At 38.5% G+C, this 21,154-nt stretch overlaps 1 protein-coding gene across 4 annotated transcripts in view; it reads left to right on the top strand.

Moving 5' to 3' along the window:
• Positions 1-12,267: 12,267 nt before the first annotated feature.
• Positions 12,268-21,154, top strand: part of LOC107855728 (DNA topoisomerase 6 subunit B) — a 47,371-nt gene continuing 38,484 nt past the window's right edge. The window contains exons 1-11 of one of the 4 annotated variants that reach the window (XM_016700735.2): positions 12,268-12,625; positions 13,038-13,090; positions 14,184-14,281; positions 14,380-14,485; positions 14,603-14,737; positions 14,894-14,945; positions 15,193-15,257; positions 15,560-15,666; positions 15,772-15,874; positions 16,004-16,089; positions 16,214-16,410. In XM_016700735.2, coding sequence (XP_016556221.2) covers positions 12,532-12,625; positions 13,038-13,090; positions 14,184-14,281; positions 14,380-14,485; positions 14,603-14,737; positions 14,894-14,945; positions 15,193-15,257; positions 15,560-15,666; positions 15,772-15,874; positions 16,004-16,089; positions 16,214-16,410 — 1,096 coding nt within the window. In that variant the 5' untranslated portion in view covers positions 12,268-12,531. The remainder of the gene's footprint in view (positions 12,626-13,037; positions 13,091-14,183; positions 14,282-14,379; positions 14,486-14,602; positions 14,738-14,893; positions 14,946-15,192; positions 15,258-15,559; positions 15,667-15,771; positions 15,875-16,003; positions 16,090-16,213; positions 16,411-21,154) is intronic. The other 3 variants (XM_047404432.1, XM_016700733.2, XM_016700732.2) reach the window with 3 other exon arrangements.

Raw genomic sequence — 21,154 nt, 5'->3', positions numbered from 1 at the left:
GAGCAAAAAGAAGTAGATGGAGAGTCCTCGGAAGATCAAATGCCCTCAGATTCTTTGAATCCAATAGAATTTGGTCAGTTGAAGAAGTTGAAAAAGGTACAACATATGTAACCCCTCTTTTACCTATTTAAAATAAATTAGCCAAATACAGGTCACTTAAATAAAACTCAATTTTAACCCGACTTAACCCAGTGTTAGGGTAACAGCGATGGCTGCTACGATGGCCTATCGAAAATGTGACAGACCCTCATCTGGGCCGTCGCTCCTTACCAGAACATTGTCACTTTAGCTTAATTTTGACGGTCCATGTGGAGGTCCACCAAATTTATGATGGTCCACCACTTTGGCCGTTGCACCTTACCAGAACCTAGGCAACTCAGCTTGATTTTGAAGATCAGTGTGGTGGTCCACTAATTTAGTGACGGTCCTCCACTTTGGCCATCAACTTTCTCCAGTGAAAGAATTTTTTAGCTTCTTTACGACGGTTGAAATGGTGGTCCATCAGGTGACGGGTGGTCCACTAATTCGGCCGTCACTTTTGTTTCAGTAGCTCATATTTTCAACCCTTTTTCCAATTGTATTACTCCTTTTTACTATATTCTAAATCTCGCACACTTTACAAACACATCAAAAATGCACTAAAACAATAAAATAATTTAACTAATGCTTTACAACAACACACTGTGGGTTGCCTCCTACCAACTCCTGATTTATAGTCGCGGCACGACTCAGTTATCTCGATTACTCAAACTTCATTGAGATAGATAGTATCAATACTCCTTATCGAGTCCATTGGACCGATATATAGTTTCAGACACTGCCCATTTACCTTGAAGACACTTCCGTCTTTATTTTTAAGCTCCACTACCCCAGATGAGTAGACTTGACTCACTTTAAATGGGTTGGACCGTTTGGATTTAAGCTTACGTAGAAATAGTTTAAGTCTGCAGTTGAACATATGCACCAAGTTACCTTTCTAGAAATCCCGTTTTCCAATCCTGCGGCCGTGGAACTTCTTTATTCTTTCTTTGTATAGATCAGCCCGATCATAAGCTCCAAGACAAAACTCGTCCATCTCATTCAGCTACCTCAGTCTCATATTCACTACCTCATTCTAATTCAAGTTAAGCCACTTCAGTGCCCACAACACTTTATGCTCTATCTCAATCGGCAAATGACATGCCTTGCCATAAACTAATTGGTGTGGTGACATGTCAATAGGTTTCTTGAAAGCCATTCAATATGCCCATAAGGCATCATCCAGCTTCCTAGACCAATCCTTCCTGCTAGTATTTGGTTACAATAGTTGGTTATGGTTTTCCCATGTCTTTTACTTGTGGTTTTCTTATTATAATGGTGGTTGAACACTTAGTTGCATGGCAATGGCTAATTGGTACATGGTTTTGGCTTTGGAAATACTGTGCCCCTAATATGTTTGATAAAATGCCTATGAGAATACTTTTAATATCGGGCCTTGGGCAAGCTCCCGACATTCCTGGATCAGGCCCCTCTTATTGTTGGACTTTTAATGTAACTATTGCATGGTAAACTTGGTAATGGAACCCTAATTGGTTTGGATGGTTTTAAATGGTTAAATAATTAAATGGTAAACTATTGGTGGTCATGGTTTGGTTTAATTGGAAGCCTTGTGGGGTACAGGGAATCCCCCAGGCGAACAGAGTGATGAACTACTTGTGGGGTACATGGGAATCCCCCAAGTAAACTTACTAATAATGTAGTTTATGGGTACATGGGAATCCCTTTTTGCTTCGTTAAAAAGGTTGGCTAAGGACATTGCTTGCAAGCTATAGTCGGTATGACGATACCACTATCTATAGCCTTGGTTACTAATAAATGAAACGGTGGTTTGGTTCTGTACTAATGGTTTTAATCGGGCAATAATGGCGGGGTGTGATAGCTAATTGTGGAGGTGTGAGTCCAATGGACGGACATTAGAAATTTATATTTATCGACATGAGAATTAGTCATGGCATCCATTTATGATACTTATAGGGTATATGGGAATCCCCTAATTTACACTTATATATATGTATCGTGGAGAGCGAAGGGTACACTGGAATCCCCTACTCCTATGGTATCTCTGATTCGTGTGGCTACATGTATCGGGGCCCTTTCAAGGGGTAAAACTGGACCCATATAGCCCATGGGTGGTTCTAAGATGGTTAATCTATGCATACCCAGGTTAAAGGTTTTAAATGCATGCTAAAATTGGTTTCCTTTCCCGGCATGGATATATATATATGTATGGTTATGAATGCTATGATTGTTTAGTTGGTTTTAAAGGTCAAAATTATTTTATCCTTATCTTGAGTGCATGCTAGTGTTCACTCGCTAACCCATCTTTAAGCGTTGTATCCCCACGCGATGCAGGAACCGACCATTCTATGAGGCTGATACCGTTTGATTGTATTTATGATGGTTCCATCCTATTATGTTATGTTATGGACATAAACTTGGTTATTATTTTGGTTTGGTTATGGTTGTTGGTTGGCATCGAGTGGTTGGGCTTATTTAGGTTGGTCATAGTCATGAACCTAATCCCAAAGTCTTTGTGTTGTTAAACAAGCTATTTTGTTATATGTTCGGAATTCATTTAACTCAGGGTATGTGATTAAAGGTTGGGTTGGGTAACGGGGGCGGTCTTCAGGTTGGACTTAGGATGCCCATTACGATAAGACCCTGGTTTGAGTCGTGTCAATTTGGTATCAGAGCTTTAGGTTCATGGTTAATTGGAAGTCCTTAAAGCCATGTCGGGTAGAGTTTATTTTAAGGGTGTGTAGCGCGTCATACTTATAAGAGAGAGGCTACTAGGCATTTAAGAATATTTGTCTTCTTTGTGTTCTATTTCAAGCTTGGAGTCTAAGTCTTAGAATCTTCTCTAATTCCTATTTGTCTGTTTTTCAGATCATGCCTCACCGATCTAAGACATACGAAAACTCCTCTGTCCCTATTGGGGATGATGTTGATGGGACACACTCTACTTAGGAGATCCATACACTATTTAGGGGCCCAATCCCTGACTTTTCTAGAGTTTCGATCTACTAGTCCCATCTAGTCCTCCCTAGGCTCCCCAGGCCAACATGATAAATATTGAGTTTCGTCAGTCGATTCATGTGATTGATCAGTTGGTAGCTTTCCAGGCTGAGTGTGGTGCATTTGGTATTCCATCTTATGAGGTCATAAGGGTTGGATAGTTCATCAGGATGATTCTTTCAACTTTTACTAGTATTAAGGTAGAGAAAGATTGTTAGGGTTTTCTGGATGAGATAGAAACGATCTTTAGGGTGATGTATGCCACAAATATGGAAGGGGTGGATTTATTGCCTACCAGCTGAAGAATATAGCGTACCAATGGTACGAGGAATGGGATGAGGCAAGGGGTAATGTTGAGAAGTCATCTTTGTGGGAGACTTTTTCTAATGCATTTCTAGTTTGCTTCTTTTCTCAGGAGTTGAGGGAAGTGAAAGTAGAGAAATTTGATAACTTGAAATAGGGGAAGATATCAGTCAAAGAGTATGCCTTGAAATTTCACCAATTGTCTAGGTATGCTCTGAAATTGGTATTGGGTATGAGGGCTAAGATAAGAAAGCTTGCTTTACGATTGTCTCGTGAGTTGATCCGTCAAAGCAAGACTGCATTACTGATTAAGGACGTAGATATTTCTTGGGTTGTTCTTCATATACAACAGGTAAAGAATAAAAAGAGAAAATAAGTTGAAATAGGAGAGAGGTAGGAAAAGAAGTTTAGGTTCTCTGAGTAGGGTGGTGGCCAACAACAAAGTGGTAAGGATGGTGGTAAGTGGATAAAGAAGAAGTGGGGGAGTTCTAGTTCTTTCACCACAACTAGTGCTCTTTATCTGAAGCCGTCAAGTGACAGGTATCAACTGGGTGGTGATAACTTTAGGGCACAGAGTGACTAATCTTAGGATAATAGGGCTCAGTCAGCTTTATTATGTCCTTCTTATAGGTTATATGGTCGGTTGTATCAGGGCTTTTGTGATGAGGGGAGGGACAGGTGATTTAAATGTAGCAGCCAGGCCATATGCTTAGAAACTGTTCATTTGGTAAGGTAGCTTTAAGGGAGAACAGGGTTTTGGTTGCCTCTTTATCTACTCTTGCACCAAAGGGTGCTGCTTTTACATCTCTTTCTACTCTTGGTACCAGCACTGGTCGGAATCGATTATATGCTCTTGTATCTCGACAGGAGTCTGAGGCATCGCCTGATATCATGACAGGTACGTTATAATTCTTTTCTCATGACGTGTATTGTTTACTTGATCTGGGGTCCACACTCTCTTATGTGATCCTATTTGTGGCTGTATATTTTAGTTTTGATCCCGAGGTTATTCGTGTGAAAGAAGGATGGTTTCTTTTGGATGTACATTGTCTATCGCTAATTGAATAAGGTGACGGTTAAGAACAAGTATCCTTTTCCCAGGATAGACGATTTGTTTGATCAGTTGTAAGGTGCTAGGTTTTTTCTAAGACTAATCTTGGATCTGGGTATTATCTACTTAAGATTATGGAGGTGGACATCCCTAAGACAGCTTTTCGTACCCGGTATGGGCACTTTGAGTTCTTGGTTATATCATTTGAGTTGACCTATGCTCCTGTGGTATTCATGTATTTTATGAATATGGTCTTCCATCAGTTTCTGGATCTATTTGTTATTGTGTTCATCAATGACATCGTAGTGTTCTCTAAAAGTGTGGTGGATCGTGCATCTACCTTCATATTATATTACAGACCTTGAAGGAATAACAGTTGTATGCCAAATTCTTGAAATATGAGTTCTGGTTGAACGCTGTCACTTTTTAGGGTAATATTATTTCTAGTGAAGGGATGATGGTGGATCCATAAATGGTTGCGGTGGTTAAGAAGTGGCCTAGAACCATGACTCCAACCGACATTCGGGGCTTCTTGGGTTTGGCCGGGTATTATAGGAGGTTTGTGGAAAGTTTTTCGACTATAGATTCCCAATTGACTAAGTTGACTCAGAAGAAGGTAAGTTTTTCTTAGTCGGATGTGTGTGACGGTAGTTTCAAGAAGTTGAAGGATAAGCTAACTTCGGCTCTGGTTTTGACTTTACCGAAAGGCACTGAAGGGTTTATGGTTTATTGTGATGCATCCCGGGTAGGACTTAGTTGTGTTTTGATGCAATATGGAAATGTGATAGCCTATGCTGCTAGGCAGTTGAAAGTACATAAGAGGAATTATCCTACTCATGATTTAGAACTGTTAACTGTGGTATTTGTATTGAAAATCTAGCGGCACTATTTGTATAGAGTGCATGTGGATATCTTTTCAGATCATAAAAGCCTGCATTATGTGTTCACTCAAAAAAACTTAACCTTGGGCAGAAAAGGTGTCTTGAGCTTCTCAAAGATTATGATATAAGTCTTCACTATCATCCAGGTAAGGCTAACGTGGTAAATAATGCTCTTAGCAGGTTGTTCATGGGGAGTTTAGCTCATGTGGAAAAGAAGAAATAGGAGTTATTGAAGGATATTCATCGCTTGGTTAACCTTGGAGTTCATCTTTTAGACTCCAAAGAGGGTGGTATATTGGTATAGGATGTGGTGCAATCATCTCATGGTGTAGAGATCAAAAAAAAGAAAATGTTAGATCTTGTCTTAATAAAAATCAAGGGTGATGTTGGTGGGCAGAAAATAATGGTATGTGAGATTAATGGTAATGGTACCTTGTGGTACCAAGGGAGGCTATATGTTCCTAAAGATGATAGTTTGAGAGAAAGGATATTGGATGATGCACATGAGTCACACTATGTTATTTATCTCGGTTCGATAAAGATGTATCATGACCTCAAGGAAATGTATTGGTGGAATGGTAGGAAGAGGGCCGCGATTGATTTTGTGGCCAAATATATAGTTTATCAACAAGTAAAAGTTGAGCACATGAGGCCTGGGGGATTGTATCAAGAAATTGAATTACCTGAATGGAAATGGGAAGTGATCAACATGGATTTCATTACCGGTCTTCCTTGGTCTTAGAATTAATTTGATTTGGTTTAGGTCATCGTGGATAGGATGACATAGTCAGCTTACTTTTTACCAGTGAGGACTAGCTTTTTGACTGAGGATTATATGAGGTTGTGTCTTCATCAGATTATGAAGCTGCCTGGGGTACCGGTTTCTATCATTTCTAATCGTGGTGTGCAATTTTTATCTAATTTTTAGCGGATGTTTTAGAAAGGGATGGGTATAAAAGTTAATTTGAGTATTGCTTTTCACCCGCAGATAGATAGGCAAGCAGAGAGGACTATTCAGATATTGAAAGATATGCTTCCTGCATATGTGATTGACTATGGTGGTAATTAGGTTGAGCATCTACCTCTTGTAGAGTTTGCTAACAACAATAGTTATTATTCTAGAATTGGTATGACCCCTTTTAAGACATTGTAGGGTAAGAGGGTTAGATATCCTATTGGGTGGTTTGAACTTGGTGAGGCAGATATGTTTGGCCCGAATTTGGTTTACTAGGCAATGGAGAAGGTGAAGGCTATTTAGGAAAGGCTTAAGGCTACCCAAAGGTTCCAAAAGTCCTATGCGGATATAAAGTGAATGGACTTGGGATTTGAGATTGGGAATAAGGTGTTCCTAAAGGTATCTCCCATGAAGAGATGAATGTAGTTTGGGAAAAACGGGAAGATCTGTCCTCGATATATTGGTCCCTATGTGATTTTGAGAAGGGTTGGTAATGTAGCGTATGAATTGTAGTTGCCTTCTAGTTTAAGCTCTATTCATTAGGTTTTCCATGTCTCTATGTTAAGAAAATGTATAGGTGATCCTTCACCGGTTGTTCCTTTGGAAGGATTGGGTATCTCGGATTTCTTATCTTATGAGGGGGTCTTGGATCAGCAGGTTCATTGGTTGTGGACCAAGGATGTAGCTTTGATTAAGATTCTATGGCGGAACCATAGGGTGGAAGAGGCTACTTTGGAAGTAGAATAGGACATAAAGTCCAAATATCCATTCCTATTTTCTGTTTTGGGAATTCGTGTGGAAGGTATGTGTTCTTCATTATACTTTTATTTTCAAACTTTGTTAAAGGAAAGTTTCATTCCTTGTATCTTTATTTTCTAGCTTAGTTAAAGGTCCAAATGAAAGTGTTGGGATGTAAATCGTGCTTGTGCTTGCCTTACTCTTCATTCGAGGATGACTGATCCTAGTGGGGGAGAATGAAACACCCTAGGTTCTGGTCCTTAGAAGATTTCTTGATTTTTTAGTTTCAGGACGTCATATGACTTATGGGTACTAGTCATATAATAGGGTACAGGTCTGGTGACCCAATCGTATATTGTCCAGTGTTGGGTGGTTGAGTTTTGGGAATGGGTAGGACTAGGTGGGTACGAGTCATATTGTTGGGGATGGATCATATGTTTGGGTTTTCCTTCACTTAATTTGGAGCTTAGTAACTTAACTTGGATCTGAGTATGAGTGGCTCACCATGAGTCTTTAGGATAGGGTACGAGTCATACAATCCAACTCGTATGTTGAACAGTGTTCAACCCCTCATGATTTTGTTATGGGTACGGGTTAAGGGTACTGGTCGTATGCTTGGGTACGAGTTTGCCTTGGTGGTTGTATGTTGGACAGTATTAGGGGTCCAAGGGATGCCTAGGGTATAAGTAGAGAGTACCAATCGAATGGTAGGGTAAGATTGGAGGGGGTTGGTCGTACCCTTCTACAGGAAAATTTTACAGTTTAAGTTGGGGGTATTCTGGACATTTTCCCTTATAACTCCTTGGGACCCATGACTTAAAACATCTTTTTGGGGCTTCATTAATCTATTTGCAATCAATCAAACAATCTAAACTCTCTCCAATCTCTCTCAAGGTTTTTGGGTCAAGGAAGGCTAGGGTTTCTTCAATACAATCGATTTAGGGCTAAAAAAGGTGATTTCTTTTCATCTTCTTCACTATCTAAGGCTTTACTTCTCCCTTATTTTTAGTTATAATTGAAGGCATGTTTTATGAAATTTTCTCATGGAATAAATTGTGATAATGTTTGGGTTTTGAATTATACTTTGGATGTTTTGGTTACAATGGTTGGTTATGGTTTTCCCATGTCTTTTACTTGTGGTTTTCTTATTATAATGGTGGTTGAACACTTAGTTGCATGGCAATGGCTAATTGGTACATGGTTTTGGCTTTGGAAATACTGTGCCCCCAATATGTTTGATAAAATGCCTATGAGAATGCTTTTACTATATTGTTGGACTTTTAATGTAACTATTGCATGGTAAACTTGGTAATGGAACCCTAATTGGTTTGGATGGTTTTAAATGGTTAAATAATTAAATGGTAAGCTATTGGTGGTCATGGTTTGGTTTAATTGGAAGCCTTGCGGGGTACAGGGAATCCCCCAAGCGAACAGAGTGATGAACTACTTGTGGGGTACAGGGAATCCCCCAAGTAAACTTACTAATAATGTAATTTATGGGTATATGGGAATCCCTTTTTGCTTCGTTAAAAAGGTTGGCTAAGGACATTGCTTGCAAGCTATAGTCGGTATGACAATACCACTATCTATAGCCTTGGTTACTAATAAATGAAACGGTGGTTTGGTTGTGTGCTAATGGTTTTAATTGGGCAATAATGGCGGGGTGTGATAGCTAATTGTGGAGGTGTGAGTCCAATGGACGGACATTAGAAACTTATGTTTATCGACATGAGGATTAGTCATGGCATCCATTTATGATACCTATAGGGTATACGGGAATCCCCTAATTTACACTTATATATATGTATCGTGGAGAGCGAAGGGTACACTGGAATCCCCTACTCCTATGGTATCTCCAATTCATGAGGCTACATGTATCGGGGCCCTTTCAAGGGGTAAAACTGGACCCATATAGCCCGTGGGTGGTTCTAAGATGGTTAATCTATGCATACGCAGGTTAAAGGTTTTAAATGCATGCTAAAATTGGTTTCCTTTCCCAGCATGGATATATATATATGTATGGTTATGAATGTTATGATTGTTTAGTTGGTTTTAAAGGTCAAAATTATTTTATCCTTATCTTGAGTGCATGCTAGTGTTCACTCACTAACCCGTCTTTAAGCGTTGTATCCCCACGCGTTGCAGGAACCGACCATTCTATGGTTGGTTATGGTTGTTGGTTAACATCAGGTGGTTGGGCTTGTTTTGGTTGGTCACGATTGATTACCTAATCCCAAAGTCTTCGTGTTGTTAAACACGCTATGTTGTTATATGTTCGGAATTCATCCAACTCAAGGCATGTGATTGGAGGTTAGATTAGGTAAAGGGGGCGGTCTCCGGTCTTGGTTGGACTTGGGATGTCCATTACAACAAGGCCATGGTTTGGGTTGTGTTATTAAGGTTAAGTCGAGGCACGTCCTATTAGAGAATGCTACTTAGGAGATTAAGGGCGAGATACAAACCCAGTATACTCACCTGTTCGAGCCTTTAGGTACATCCTAACCCTTTACTTTTGCAGACAAAAGTTCTTTTAGTTGTGAATATTATAATGACCCTTCAGGTCATTGTCTGCTTTTCCATATATTTTAGCCATTTAAAGTTTTCCTACGACTTTACCAAGTCATTTGTGACTTGCTGGAGCTTAAAGTTTAGTTACCTGGCAGTTTATTTTTATTTAGAGCCGATTTTATATTTTTAAGTCTTTGATGGTAAGGATTGGATATCGGGCATAAACTCCAGCTAAACAACCTTTTATTTTAATTCTGACAGTTTCATCAGCTCTAGAATGTCTATTTTAGGCTAGAAGGACCTTTGGGTTGGGTCCCAATGCTTTCTAACTCATTTCGGGCTGTTGGTCGGAATTTGATCAAACTGGACCATAGGTGTGGGGGCCATTTTTCATTGAAATGACCCTGAATGGAAATTTTGATGGCACCATTGAGTCTGAAATATTGAAGTTCCTGTATACCCGTCGGGCTATGATAGTTTTACCCACTTGGGTAGATACTATAAAGGGCTCTTTTAGAATTTCGGGACTAACTCCGAAATCAACTGCTATATAGGGAGTAACAAAAGACAAAGTAGCTCTTGGATCTAGCAAAGCGTAAACATGCACATTAAAGATCTGTAACGTACCAGTAACCACAACAGGAGAATTTTCCTGATCTTGCCGGGACTAGAAAGCATAAAGTCGATTTGGGCGTTGCCCACTGGTAGCACTGGAAATGGCACCTACTAATTTGAGCGACCGAACTGAGTTGAGAAAAGGTTCTGCTGACCCTGATAGCCTAACTGGGGAAAATCTCTGACTCTGTTGCCTGGCTTGCCATATCTGAAACAGACATCGCTACCAGTTCTGCAAGCACCCTTGTGGTTCTTACCACAAGGCTGACAAAGGGGATTAGTTCGGGCATTGCTTCTACTGCTCTAAGACTTAGAGCCTGGCGCCCTATCTCTATTACCATCCTTGAACTTAGGAGCTAGAGCACTGGCTGAAGAAAGAGCTGGAACTGATGACTTAGGATGAAACTGAGAATGGTTTTCTCCTTCTGAGTTAGGCTGAGTAAAGTTGAAACTACCTATCCTTGCTCTCTTATTCTGCTTCTCCATCATCTCAATCTTTTGCTTCTCTATTTGCTGAGCATGATTCATAAGCCTGGCTATGTTCATGTCACTATTCAACATCGCGAACCTGTACTCATAGACCACACTATCATTCACCCCAGAGACAAACTTAATCATCTTAACCCTTCTATCTGCAACCACATGAGGAGCATATCTGGCTAATTGAGTAAACTTAATAGAGTACTCTTTCACTCTTATGTTGCCTTGCCTAAGGTTGATAAATTCTAACGCTTTAGCTTCTCTCAACTCTTGGGGAAAGAATCTATCTAAGAATGCGGTGACGAACTCCTCCTACTCAATAGGCCGTGCATCATCTGGCCTTTCTGACTTCCACTGTTTAAACCAAGTGTGAGAAACGTCTTGAAACTCATATGCAGCTAGCTCAGTGCTCTCACTAGTAGTAACTTCCATGATATTAGTAACCTTTTGAACCTGATTGATGAATTCCTGAGAGTCCTTATCTGAATTAGACCCGAGAAAGGATAGATGATTTATTCGAGTAAAGTCCCGAATCCTGGCTGCAGCTGAATTGGCCATTAGGTTGGCTAGAACAACAGCTGGTCATTTATTTTGTACAACAACTGACTGAGCAATATCACAATCCATATTATAATAAGTTGGAGATTTCATGAAGTAGAGGTTCTAAAACAACACAAGGGTTACACATGTATCCATAATTCACTGACTAAGACATTTCTACCTCCTATGCTGACCAGTGTTGGTTGGTGGGATGAATTTTGGTTACTAGAATAGGTACCACTATGGGGTACGAGTCGTATTGGTGGATACGTGTCTCTTGATTTATTCACTTAACCTTATAATTAGTGACTTAGGTTGGATCTAAGTACGAGTGGCTCACCATAAGCTGTAAGTCAGGGTACGAGTCAAAATTTATAGATCTATACGTCGGATGGAAAAATGGTGAGCCACTCGTACTTCGGTCAAAATTTATAGATCTATGCGTTGGATGGAAAAATTTTGAGTTTTTGGGTGATTTCTTCCATTTTAAGCTTAGGTAAGCTCCAACCCTATTTCAATTACTTTTCTTTGATTTTATTATTTAAATCTTGTTAAAACTTGGATCCAAAAGTGGAATTTGGGAATTTTGGCCCGGAAGACCTGAATTAGCAATTTCTCAATTGAAGCTCCAATTCCAATCCGTTTTCACTTAGGTTTCTTCTATATGTTCCTTTAATTACGGGTAATATATTTTTTGACTAAAATTTCAATCTTACCCTTCTTTTTGGAAAATCTATTTTGAGGGTCCGTTTTGATCCTGACCTAGAAATGGACAATATGAGTATCGTTGACTTTCTTTTAACGTGTAAATTCTATATATGTACATTTGGTGGGATCATTTAACACTTTTCACGAGCTCAATGTGCGTGACCAACACGCAATGGGCCAAGTGGCAGATATATGCCATTAAAATACGAAAAAAAAAGTCGGGGTAATAGGATATGCTCAACTGGTAATCCAGTCAAATTTCACGTATTTTTGTGAGTATTCTCCCAATAAATTAATTTACAAACTTTATCACAAAATTATTTTTCATATCCCACGTATCAAACGAATTCTAACACGTAACAAGTTCAAAATTCTTTTATTATAATAACAAAATGTGCAAAGGAGGAAAAAAAATTAAATCAAATTATCAGACTACGTAATGATGGAGGGAAATTTTGTGTATCAATGCCATTGGTACTGCGACTATCGGGACAAGCCCCATTCCATTACGGGCATCCGAAGTTTGACCCGATTAGTTCTCACTTTCCAACAAGGTCAAGAAAAAGACTATCAATGGAGATTCGTATTACAGTCATGTGTACTTGACACTGAATATAAGCTTACAAAAGCGAAATAAAACCCTACTGATTTTGAAGTTCAAGTAAAACCCTTGTTCAAATTCTTTTAATCAGCTTGAAATGGAGACTGGAGGAAGCAGTGAGAGTCCAGAAGTACCGAAGAAGGGCAAATCAAAAACCCCTCGAAAACCCAAAGATAGCATTCTCAAACAGAGTTCGTTCTCTCCCCCTTCCCCCATTGTTAAGCACAATTCTTTTAGCCATAGGTTGAGTCTAGGCAAAACTGCTTACTACTAAAAATAACTATTTTTTCCGTTTAAGTTTTCCCCTGAATAATGTCCAATGGTTATTCCTACAGATGTTTTGATTGAATCAGTGGGAAAAGAAAAAATAGTAGTGTAAACATTAGGAAGCTTCCCAGTGAACACTGAGAATACGTTTCCCACCATGTTTTTCCCCTGTGAGCTGGTTCGGTGGGAAATGGATGGGAAAATCATGTTTCATAGCACAACGTTCCCATTGAATGCAGTGGGAAAAACCTCTATTTCTAATAGTGGCTAAGCTTAACAGTTTGTAGCCCTTTCTTTATTGGTTTAACCCTCGTTTTGTGTTTTATATTTGTGCAGAGTCTCCCGCTGAGTTCTTTGCAGATAACAAGAACATAGCGGGTTTTGACAATGTGAGTTTATTATATGCTTTGGATATCTCTCTAATTTTAACCTTTTCTAATGTTATAATCTCAAATTGTTTTGTGCGATCACACATTAGTATGATGATTAAGGATGTCAGTGAATTAATACTGTCTTGTTGGCATTTGAGTGATATATTATCTGTAGCTGAAGTTGTCATTATCTGAAGTGCAGTGTTAGTTGCACCGTTGAGGTATGTACTGCACTTAAGCAAAATGCATGTCATTTATACATATGTAAACTTTGCCAAGTCTAAATGTTCGACATTTGCGTTATTTTACTTATTAAAAACGTTGAGTCAACCTTTGATTACAGTGATCGTTAATCATATTAAGTAAATTCAGGTTTTACTTTCAGAAAGAAATTGCTTTTCTCAATGTGACAACTTAAATCAAATCTAAGCTAAGAGAAATAATGGAGATGTTCCAGGAGAAATAGCTTGATAGAGAAGCAGAATATGAAAATGAAGAAACACAAAAGGATTAGCTGAAAAAATGTATGCAAACAAATGGTAATTGCAAAAGAGAGAATGAAAGTTGCATGGTCTCCATAGAGTTATAAATTGAATTTTAATTTTTAAGAAAATATTGCTTTGTTAATTTTTTTCAATAAAATAAAGTAAAGTAAACATTCTTCTGGTTTAATAGCCATTATGTTAGGGAGCAGAAGCTAGTACCTCAAAATTAAGTAAATATAGGTACCTTTACTAAAGAAAAGGTTGAAAAATTAACCTTCATTTGCGTTATGGTTAGCATATATTCAGACTGTTGATAACTCATCAATTAATTGTTATACCCTATATTCAGTAGATGTTCCTATGTTCATAATGATAGTAGAATAGGTGGAGTTCTTTTTTGCTTTTTTGAAATTGGTAACTTGTAGAGTAGGTTGAGGTTTTTAAGGTCACACATTGTTTCCATTAGCTGACAAAAAAATTGACCACATTGGAGGGCACGTTGAAGGCATCATATGGAATAGGCTCTCCCTTTAGTAATAGCTCAAGATTTTCACGTGGGAGAACGAACTTCAACAATGATACACTAATGTGCTGTAAATCAAGTCATTCTTTCTTCAAATTTTCAGCCTGGGAAATGTCTTTACACTACTGTGAGAGAGCTTGTTGAGAATGCACTTGATTCTGCTGAATCCATCTCTAATCTTCCAGTTGTAGAGATAACCATGTAAGTGATTTTTTTTGTCTATTTTAGTAACTACTTCAATGAGCTAACAGAGATTCTCTCTTCAAAGCTTTGTTTTGGTTTTTGTTTTGTTCCTGTAGTGAAGAGATTGGCAGAAGTAAATTTAATTCCATGATTGGTTTATCTGACCATGAGCGAAGAGATGAAGCCCTATATGATGATTTTGAGACAGCAAAGGCTCGTGAGGTGTGTAAACAGTGATTTACTCTCACTTAGATGGCATTGTAATTTACATATTATGCTGACTGGTTGACATTTAGCAAATTTCACTAGTGAGATATTTTTCTAACTATTGTGATCTAGAAAAGACTTGCCAAGGAAGCTCGGGTTCTAGAGATTCAAGCAAAGAATGCTGCTCTTGGGAAGAAAGTAAAAGATCCTGCAGCAACAAAGGCAGCTAAGGGTAGGGAGGCAGCATATTATAGGGTGACATGCAAGGTATGATCTGTTTCTTCTTTGTTCTTCTATATGCTGACTCTGTTCTCAGTATGCAAGACAACAAAAGTACATTGTTGAATTATATCAATTTGGCAAGTCTTGGGAGATTATTCTTCCCTAAAAGGCTTTAATTAGTGTACTTTGTTTCTAATATAGGATAATGGAAGAGGAATGCCACATGATGATATCCCGAATATGTTTGGACGAGGTTTGATGTGATTGCCATGTCCAGTTATTTTACCAGTGGAAACTTTCCTGCTTTTTGTTATGTTCTAACTTCTTTCGTTTTTTCTTGACCTTCAATTGGGAGGAGCAAGGTGTTTTAGATGGCTCTCTAGTTTAGTTATTAGGATATATTTTCCTAAGATTGTCGTAGATCCAAGTGGAAACCTTTGATTTTGTAACTCTGTATTACTGCACATGATCCTTTTTCTAAGAAAGTGTGCTTCTTGCAGTTTTGTCTGGAACAAAGTATGGATTGAAACAGACACGCGGGAAATTTGGTCTTGGTGCGAAGATGGTATGTCCAGCAATTGGTTTTGACCTGATCATCTGACGTTCTTCTGATTCTAACTTTTAGTATCTTAGTTGTTTGTGCCATATTCCTTGTCTTATTTCTTTTCTCTGTTTTAGGAGGTGGTTGTGAGGGTGGTAGATTATTTCTCTGAAATAAGAGAATATTTTCATGCTGTTAGCGTGCTCCTTCCAGTGATTTTAGCCTGCAATTCTTCTTTCCGTTTTAGTTGTGCTCATCCAGACCTCAATGGATGTCAGCATTTACCATAATTTTTAAGGATTTTTCTTTTTCTCTCATTTCTACAGGCATTGATTTGGTCCAAGATGAGCACAGGACTTCCCATTGAGATTGCATCTTCCATGAAGAGCCAAAATTATACCTCATTCTGTAGGCTGGATATTGATATTCACAAGTATGAGATGACTTAAAAATAGAAAGCTAATTTTAGAATGCATGGTAACACTGCATTATGTTTTTTCTGTTTTCCAAGGTATATCACTGCATTACACCTTTTCAGGAATGTTCCTCACATTCATGTACATGAAAAATGGGAAAACAAAGATCGGTGGCATGGTGCTGAAATCCAGATTGTTATTGAAGGGAACTGGACAACATACCGAGTATGTAGTTCTTGAATAGTTGTGATAGATGCTCTCTCGAGTTCCCCTCATTCATGTGTGAAAGCAAACTTAATCAAATAATCCACCTTCTATATTTCTGAAAACTGATCTTTCTTTTTGTGTTTACAGTCCAAAATATTGCATTATATGCGACAGATGGCTGTCATCACGCCCTATGCCCAATTCCTTTTCCAATTCGTGTCAGATTCTCCTGAGTACTTCTTCTATCTCCCTTTTGCTTTGGTTAATTTGTTTGTGCAAGCTACAAGCACATCCACTATTTTGATTTTGTAAAATATGTGCTGCATTTCGTTGGTTTCACTTTAGTTTTGATCGTAGGAAAAATGTGACAATAAGATTCACCAGAAGAACTGACATAATGCCTCCAGTTCCTCTCGAGACCAAGTACCATCCATCTGCTGTAGATATACTTCTTATCAAACGGCTTATAACGGAAACATCAAAACAGACTCTTTTGCAGTTCCTTCAGCATGAATTTGTAAACATTGGGAAGTCTCATGCAGAACGTTTAATCGGTGAGAACTTGAAACTGATTGCATTCATCTGTGTGAGATTCCTTAATAAAATAAACTTAATTGGTAGTCAAGGGTTTCTGCTTAAATTACATGTCCTCTATGGATTATTGACCATGGAAAACAGTTTATCTATTGTTTGCGTTCTATTCAGCCACTATTAGACAATAGCTTGTTATGGTGATTACTGCTCAGCAACTCAACGGAGTAGGAAAATAGATAAATTCGTCCCTAATGTCACAACCCAATTTAGGGGCACACTTGTGACCGACACCCAATTGTGACCGACACCCTACGCCTTAGACTAATATCGAGCAAACCACAATGATAGACTAATATCGAGCAAACCACAATGATATCCTGCCCATTCGTGAACAATGAAATACAATGTTCAATAAAAAGTATGACAATCATTAAATTAAATAGATAGAGTTTCCAAAGTATCTAAATGGTGTGCTGAATCAAAGTAGATAATACATATCACTATCATGTATTATGCACGTAGCCAGATCTTCCATAGTTCATGTTATAGGACCTCTAAATTGTACATAAGAATGATGGCGTGGTGCATAAATGCCTATGAACTAGCACGTCATTAAGAGGAGTAGGGCTCACCAGCAAAAGCAATGGAAGATGGCAATTAGTGAGACGATCCTATTGAGCATAGATTGTCTAGTTGAGATCATCAAAACATCTTCCCATTCCTTCTATTCCAAATCATCCAAAAAAAATGGCAATTGGTATTATCTTCCAATACAGTCTTGATGGTGTTGTCAATTTAATCCAGTGGCCGACTATGTTGCTCGGACTCGGATGCGGGTACCCGAGACGGGTGTGGATATGAGATTTAGATTCGTCAAAATCTAAATTTTAAGATTCAGGAGTGCGAATTTGAGTATGGATACGGGTGTTGGGGTTCGGCGTGACCAGTATAATAATTTTAACTTAAAAAAAAATACTATACAACAACAACATACCCAGTTTATTCCCACATAGTGGCGTCTGGGGAGGTTAGAGTGTACGCAGACCATACCACTACCTCGGATGAAGTAGAGAGGTTGTTTCCGATAGACCCCCGACTTAGAACTTAAAAAAATACTCTAAGTTATAATAATTTAATAATTAAAACTATTCAAAAGAATATGAAAACATTGCGTCAAAAAATAAGCAATTTAACAAAAGGGTTAGTTTTATTATGTTCAACTAGTAAATTTGTCTGTGCTTCACGCAGTTTAAAAATATAAATTAATGATCAAAAAATTGACATGCTACTAATTAATTTAAAAATTATGACTTATTATATAAGAAAGAAAGAATTATAAAATAGCATTCCCTAGATATTGAATAAAATTTGCACATATATGTACCCAAGTGCAAATTGCAATATCTACAATTTAGTCAAAAATTAAAAGTTGTATCATACCATCCACTTATTACGTGTCAGTGGCTCAATGTTACAACTCAGAGAAATAAATGGGTCATATACACTCTTTAGGACTGCCCCGTCTCTTTCTTCTACAAGGCAACCTCTTTCTCTCCTCTCTGTTTCTTTTCCAAGACGTCTTTCAGCCTTCTAAATTACAGGTTATGGGTCGGAATTTTTTTCCTCCATTTTGGCCAGAAACATGAAGCAACAAACATATTTATCAAGAGGAAAAGCTAAAAAGGAGACAAAGGCAAGGCATCTAATGTTGTCGTAAATTTGTTTTATTTTTATTTTAAGAAATTGAATTCTTAAGTTTTTTCCCAAATTTGTTCTTAATTCTGGTCAAAGTATTTGGATGGGATTGACCAAATCTAAGACGCCCCTAGCACCCGTGCCCGCACTAGTGTCGCGTCGAGATGGGTTCAGCAGCCAAAACTAAGAGTCCGCACAACCTAGGTGGCTGGAGCCTTCAAAAACCTCCCTTATAGTGTTAGGCATTACCAAAATGAGGCCAAAAAGGGTGAGGAACATGTACCATATGTCTACTGCAGCAGGGCACTGCAGAAACAAATGGCACACATGTAGCATCTATTCACAATCTAGATCTTTTTTAATTTGAATTTGGTAACATTACTTCTATATATCCAAAGGTATGCTACCACCAAAGGTGGTCCCCCTTCAAAAGTATTACAACTTACATCTCGTTTACATTTGTGCTCACAAAAAGTCTAAAACATCAAAAATATCTTCTGTTTGAGCTAATAGTTTTTGCTCACACCAAAAATAAAAAAGACCTAAACAATTCATTTTGAAAGACTGGAAACTGCTCTGCATCCCCTCAAAGCTCCTCTTGTTTCTTTTGGTCCAAATTGTCCACCAAATGCAAGCCGGGACAATCTTCATCTCTTTTCCTTCCTGTTCACATTGCCATCTATATTCCAGCATCTTAACACATCTGCTATGCTTCCAGGTTTCGCCCACCTGATCCCTTTCATGCTAATGAACATCCTCCACAATTGGTTTGTCCATTTACAATGCAAAAAAAGATGGTTGATTGTCTCCACTTGTTCCCCACAAAGAAAACACCTAAAGGCTAATTGATGACTCCTTTTGCCAAATTTTCGTGTGTTAGGACTGCCTCTTTGGCCAAACGCCAAATAAAACAGTTGACTTTGTAGGGTATTTTTGGTTTCCATATCATCTTCCACAACCAAGCTCTTTCCTTCGCCCCTGTTCTATTCAGTTCCTTGTATGCAGAATTGACAGAGAAATGTGTTCTCGTCTTTGTCCCATTCCAGTCTATTTTCTCCTCCATTCAAGTTGTTGATTCCAGCTACTGAGTTGTAGAAATCTGCAATTCTTTCCATTTCCCAATCATTCAAATGTCTCCTTAGGAATAAATTCCATCTTTGTCCAGACCACATCATGGCAACAGTGGCTTGTTGTTGCTGACACAAGATGTAAAGTTCTGGATGTTTTTGTTTCAAAGTTTGATGCCCTATCCATTTGTCATGCCAAAAGGAAGTTTTCTGCCCATTTCCTATCTTTACCCTGATCCTACTTTGCATTAATGGCCATAGATTCTTGATAGCTCATAAGGTGTTGTGACAATCTTTTTCATCCAATTATCTTCCTTACCATATTTTGATATGATGGCTTCTTTCCACAACATTCCTTCTTCAGTAGCAAACTTCCATAACCATTTCATCATCCGGCTTTGGTTCTGCTTTTTCATATTCCTGATGCTTAAAACATCTTGTTTTTGTTTACTAGCAACTCCTCCCACTTGACTAAATGTACTTCTTTTTATCTTCATTTCCTTGCCAAAAGTTCCTTCTCAGAGTATCTGTTCTCCTGCTAACATTAACAGGCATCGGAAAGACGGACATCTAATAAGAAGGCAAATTGTCCAGTACACTATTTATGAGTGTCAATCTTCCCCCGAGAAAGGTATTGACTCTTCCAGTTTGATAGTTTTTTTGTGCATTTTTTCGCTACCCCATTCCAAATCCCAAACGACTTACTTTTAGCTCCTAAAGGCATTCCAAGATAAGTAGTTGGAAGCTCTCCCACTTTTCCTCCTAATCTATTTGCAAGAGTTTATATCTCAGTTATTGTGTTGATGGGATAGATGAAGCTCTTCCCCCAGTTTATATGTAACCTAGAGAGTGCTTCAAATATGATGAATATGACCCTCAAAATCAGAACGCGTGCCTCATCTGCATCACAGAAAACCCAAGTGTCGTCTGCATATTGTAAATATGCAACTTCGAATGTGTTTGCTTCTCCCAATTGGAAGCCTCTGATCCACCTTTTTTCTTTTGCTTTATTCAATAGATAGCTCATACCCTCTATTGCTAATATGAACAGATATCAGACAAGGGATCACCCTGTCTCAAACCTCTCTGACCTCTCTGAGACGAGAAAAATCCATTTGGTTCTCGGTTAATTAGCACTGAAAATTTGGCTGTACTGATACAATGTTTTATCCATTTGATCCACCTCGCACCAAAACCTGTCTTTACTAATAGTTGTAGCAGGAAGCTCCAATTTAAGTGATCATAAGCTTTCTGAACGTCCAATTTACACATAATTCCAGGTTTATTGCTGCATTGTCTGGAGTCAACATACTCGTTTGCAATTAATACTGCATCCATTATGTGCCTCTCTTTGATGAAAGCCATTTGTTGTCTGTCGACCAACCCATGGATCACCTTCTTTAATCTTTCTGCCAATAGTTTTGCAATGATTTTGTACACACACCCAATCAAGCTTATAGGTCTGTAATCATGCCCCAACTTTCGTTGCAATTAAAGTCACAAATGTAGCATTCGGGCTTTTTTCAAAGAAACCTTTCTCATGGAAATTTTGTACTGTTGCTACCAAATCTACTTTGATTATCTCCCAACATTGTTGGAAAACTCCATAGAATATCTATCAGGCTCCAGCACATGCTTTAATGCTTTCCAGAATCTCTTGCGGTTCGAATGGTGCCATCAACAATAAGTTGTCCTCAGTTCTGACTCTGGGACAATTCTTCATTTCTAACTGTGGCCTCCATTCCTCTATTTCTGTGTACAGTCTTTCATAATATGACACTATCTCTTTCTTCCCCTCTCCTGGGTCCTCCACCATTACTTCTCCAACCTTTAGTTTGTCGATGGTATTGAATCTCCTTTAGACATTTGCATTTTTGTGAAAAAGGCTTGTGTTTCTATCCCCCCTCTCTTAGCGATCTTTGTTTCCAGGCAACCTCCTCTTCCTAGCTATATCTTCAAATTCCATTGTGAGCGCTATTCTGGATGCGATCTCCTCCTCCTG

This window comes from Capsicum annuum, chromosome 1 (assembly GCF_002878395.1).
Source record: "Capsicum annuum cultivar UCD-10X-F1 chromosome 1, UCD10Xv1.1, whole genome shotgun sequence".
NCBI classification, from domain to species: Eukaryota; Viridiplantae; Streptophyta; class Magnoliopsida; order Solanales; family Solanaceae; genus Capsicum; species Capsicum annuum.
Note: the sequence above shows the minus strand (reverse complement) of the source record. Positions and strands in the feature narration are given on the sequence as shown.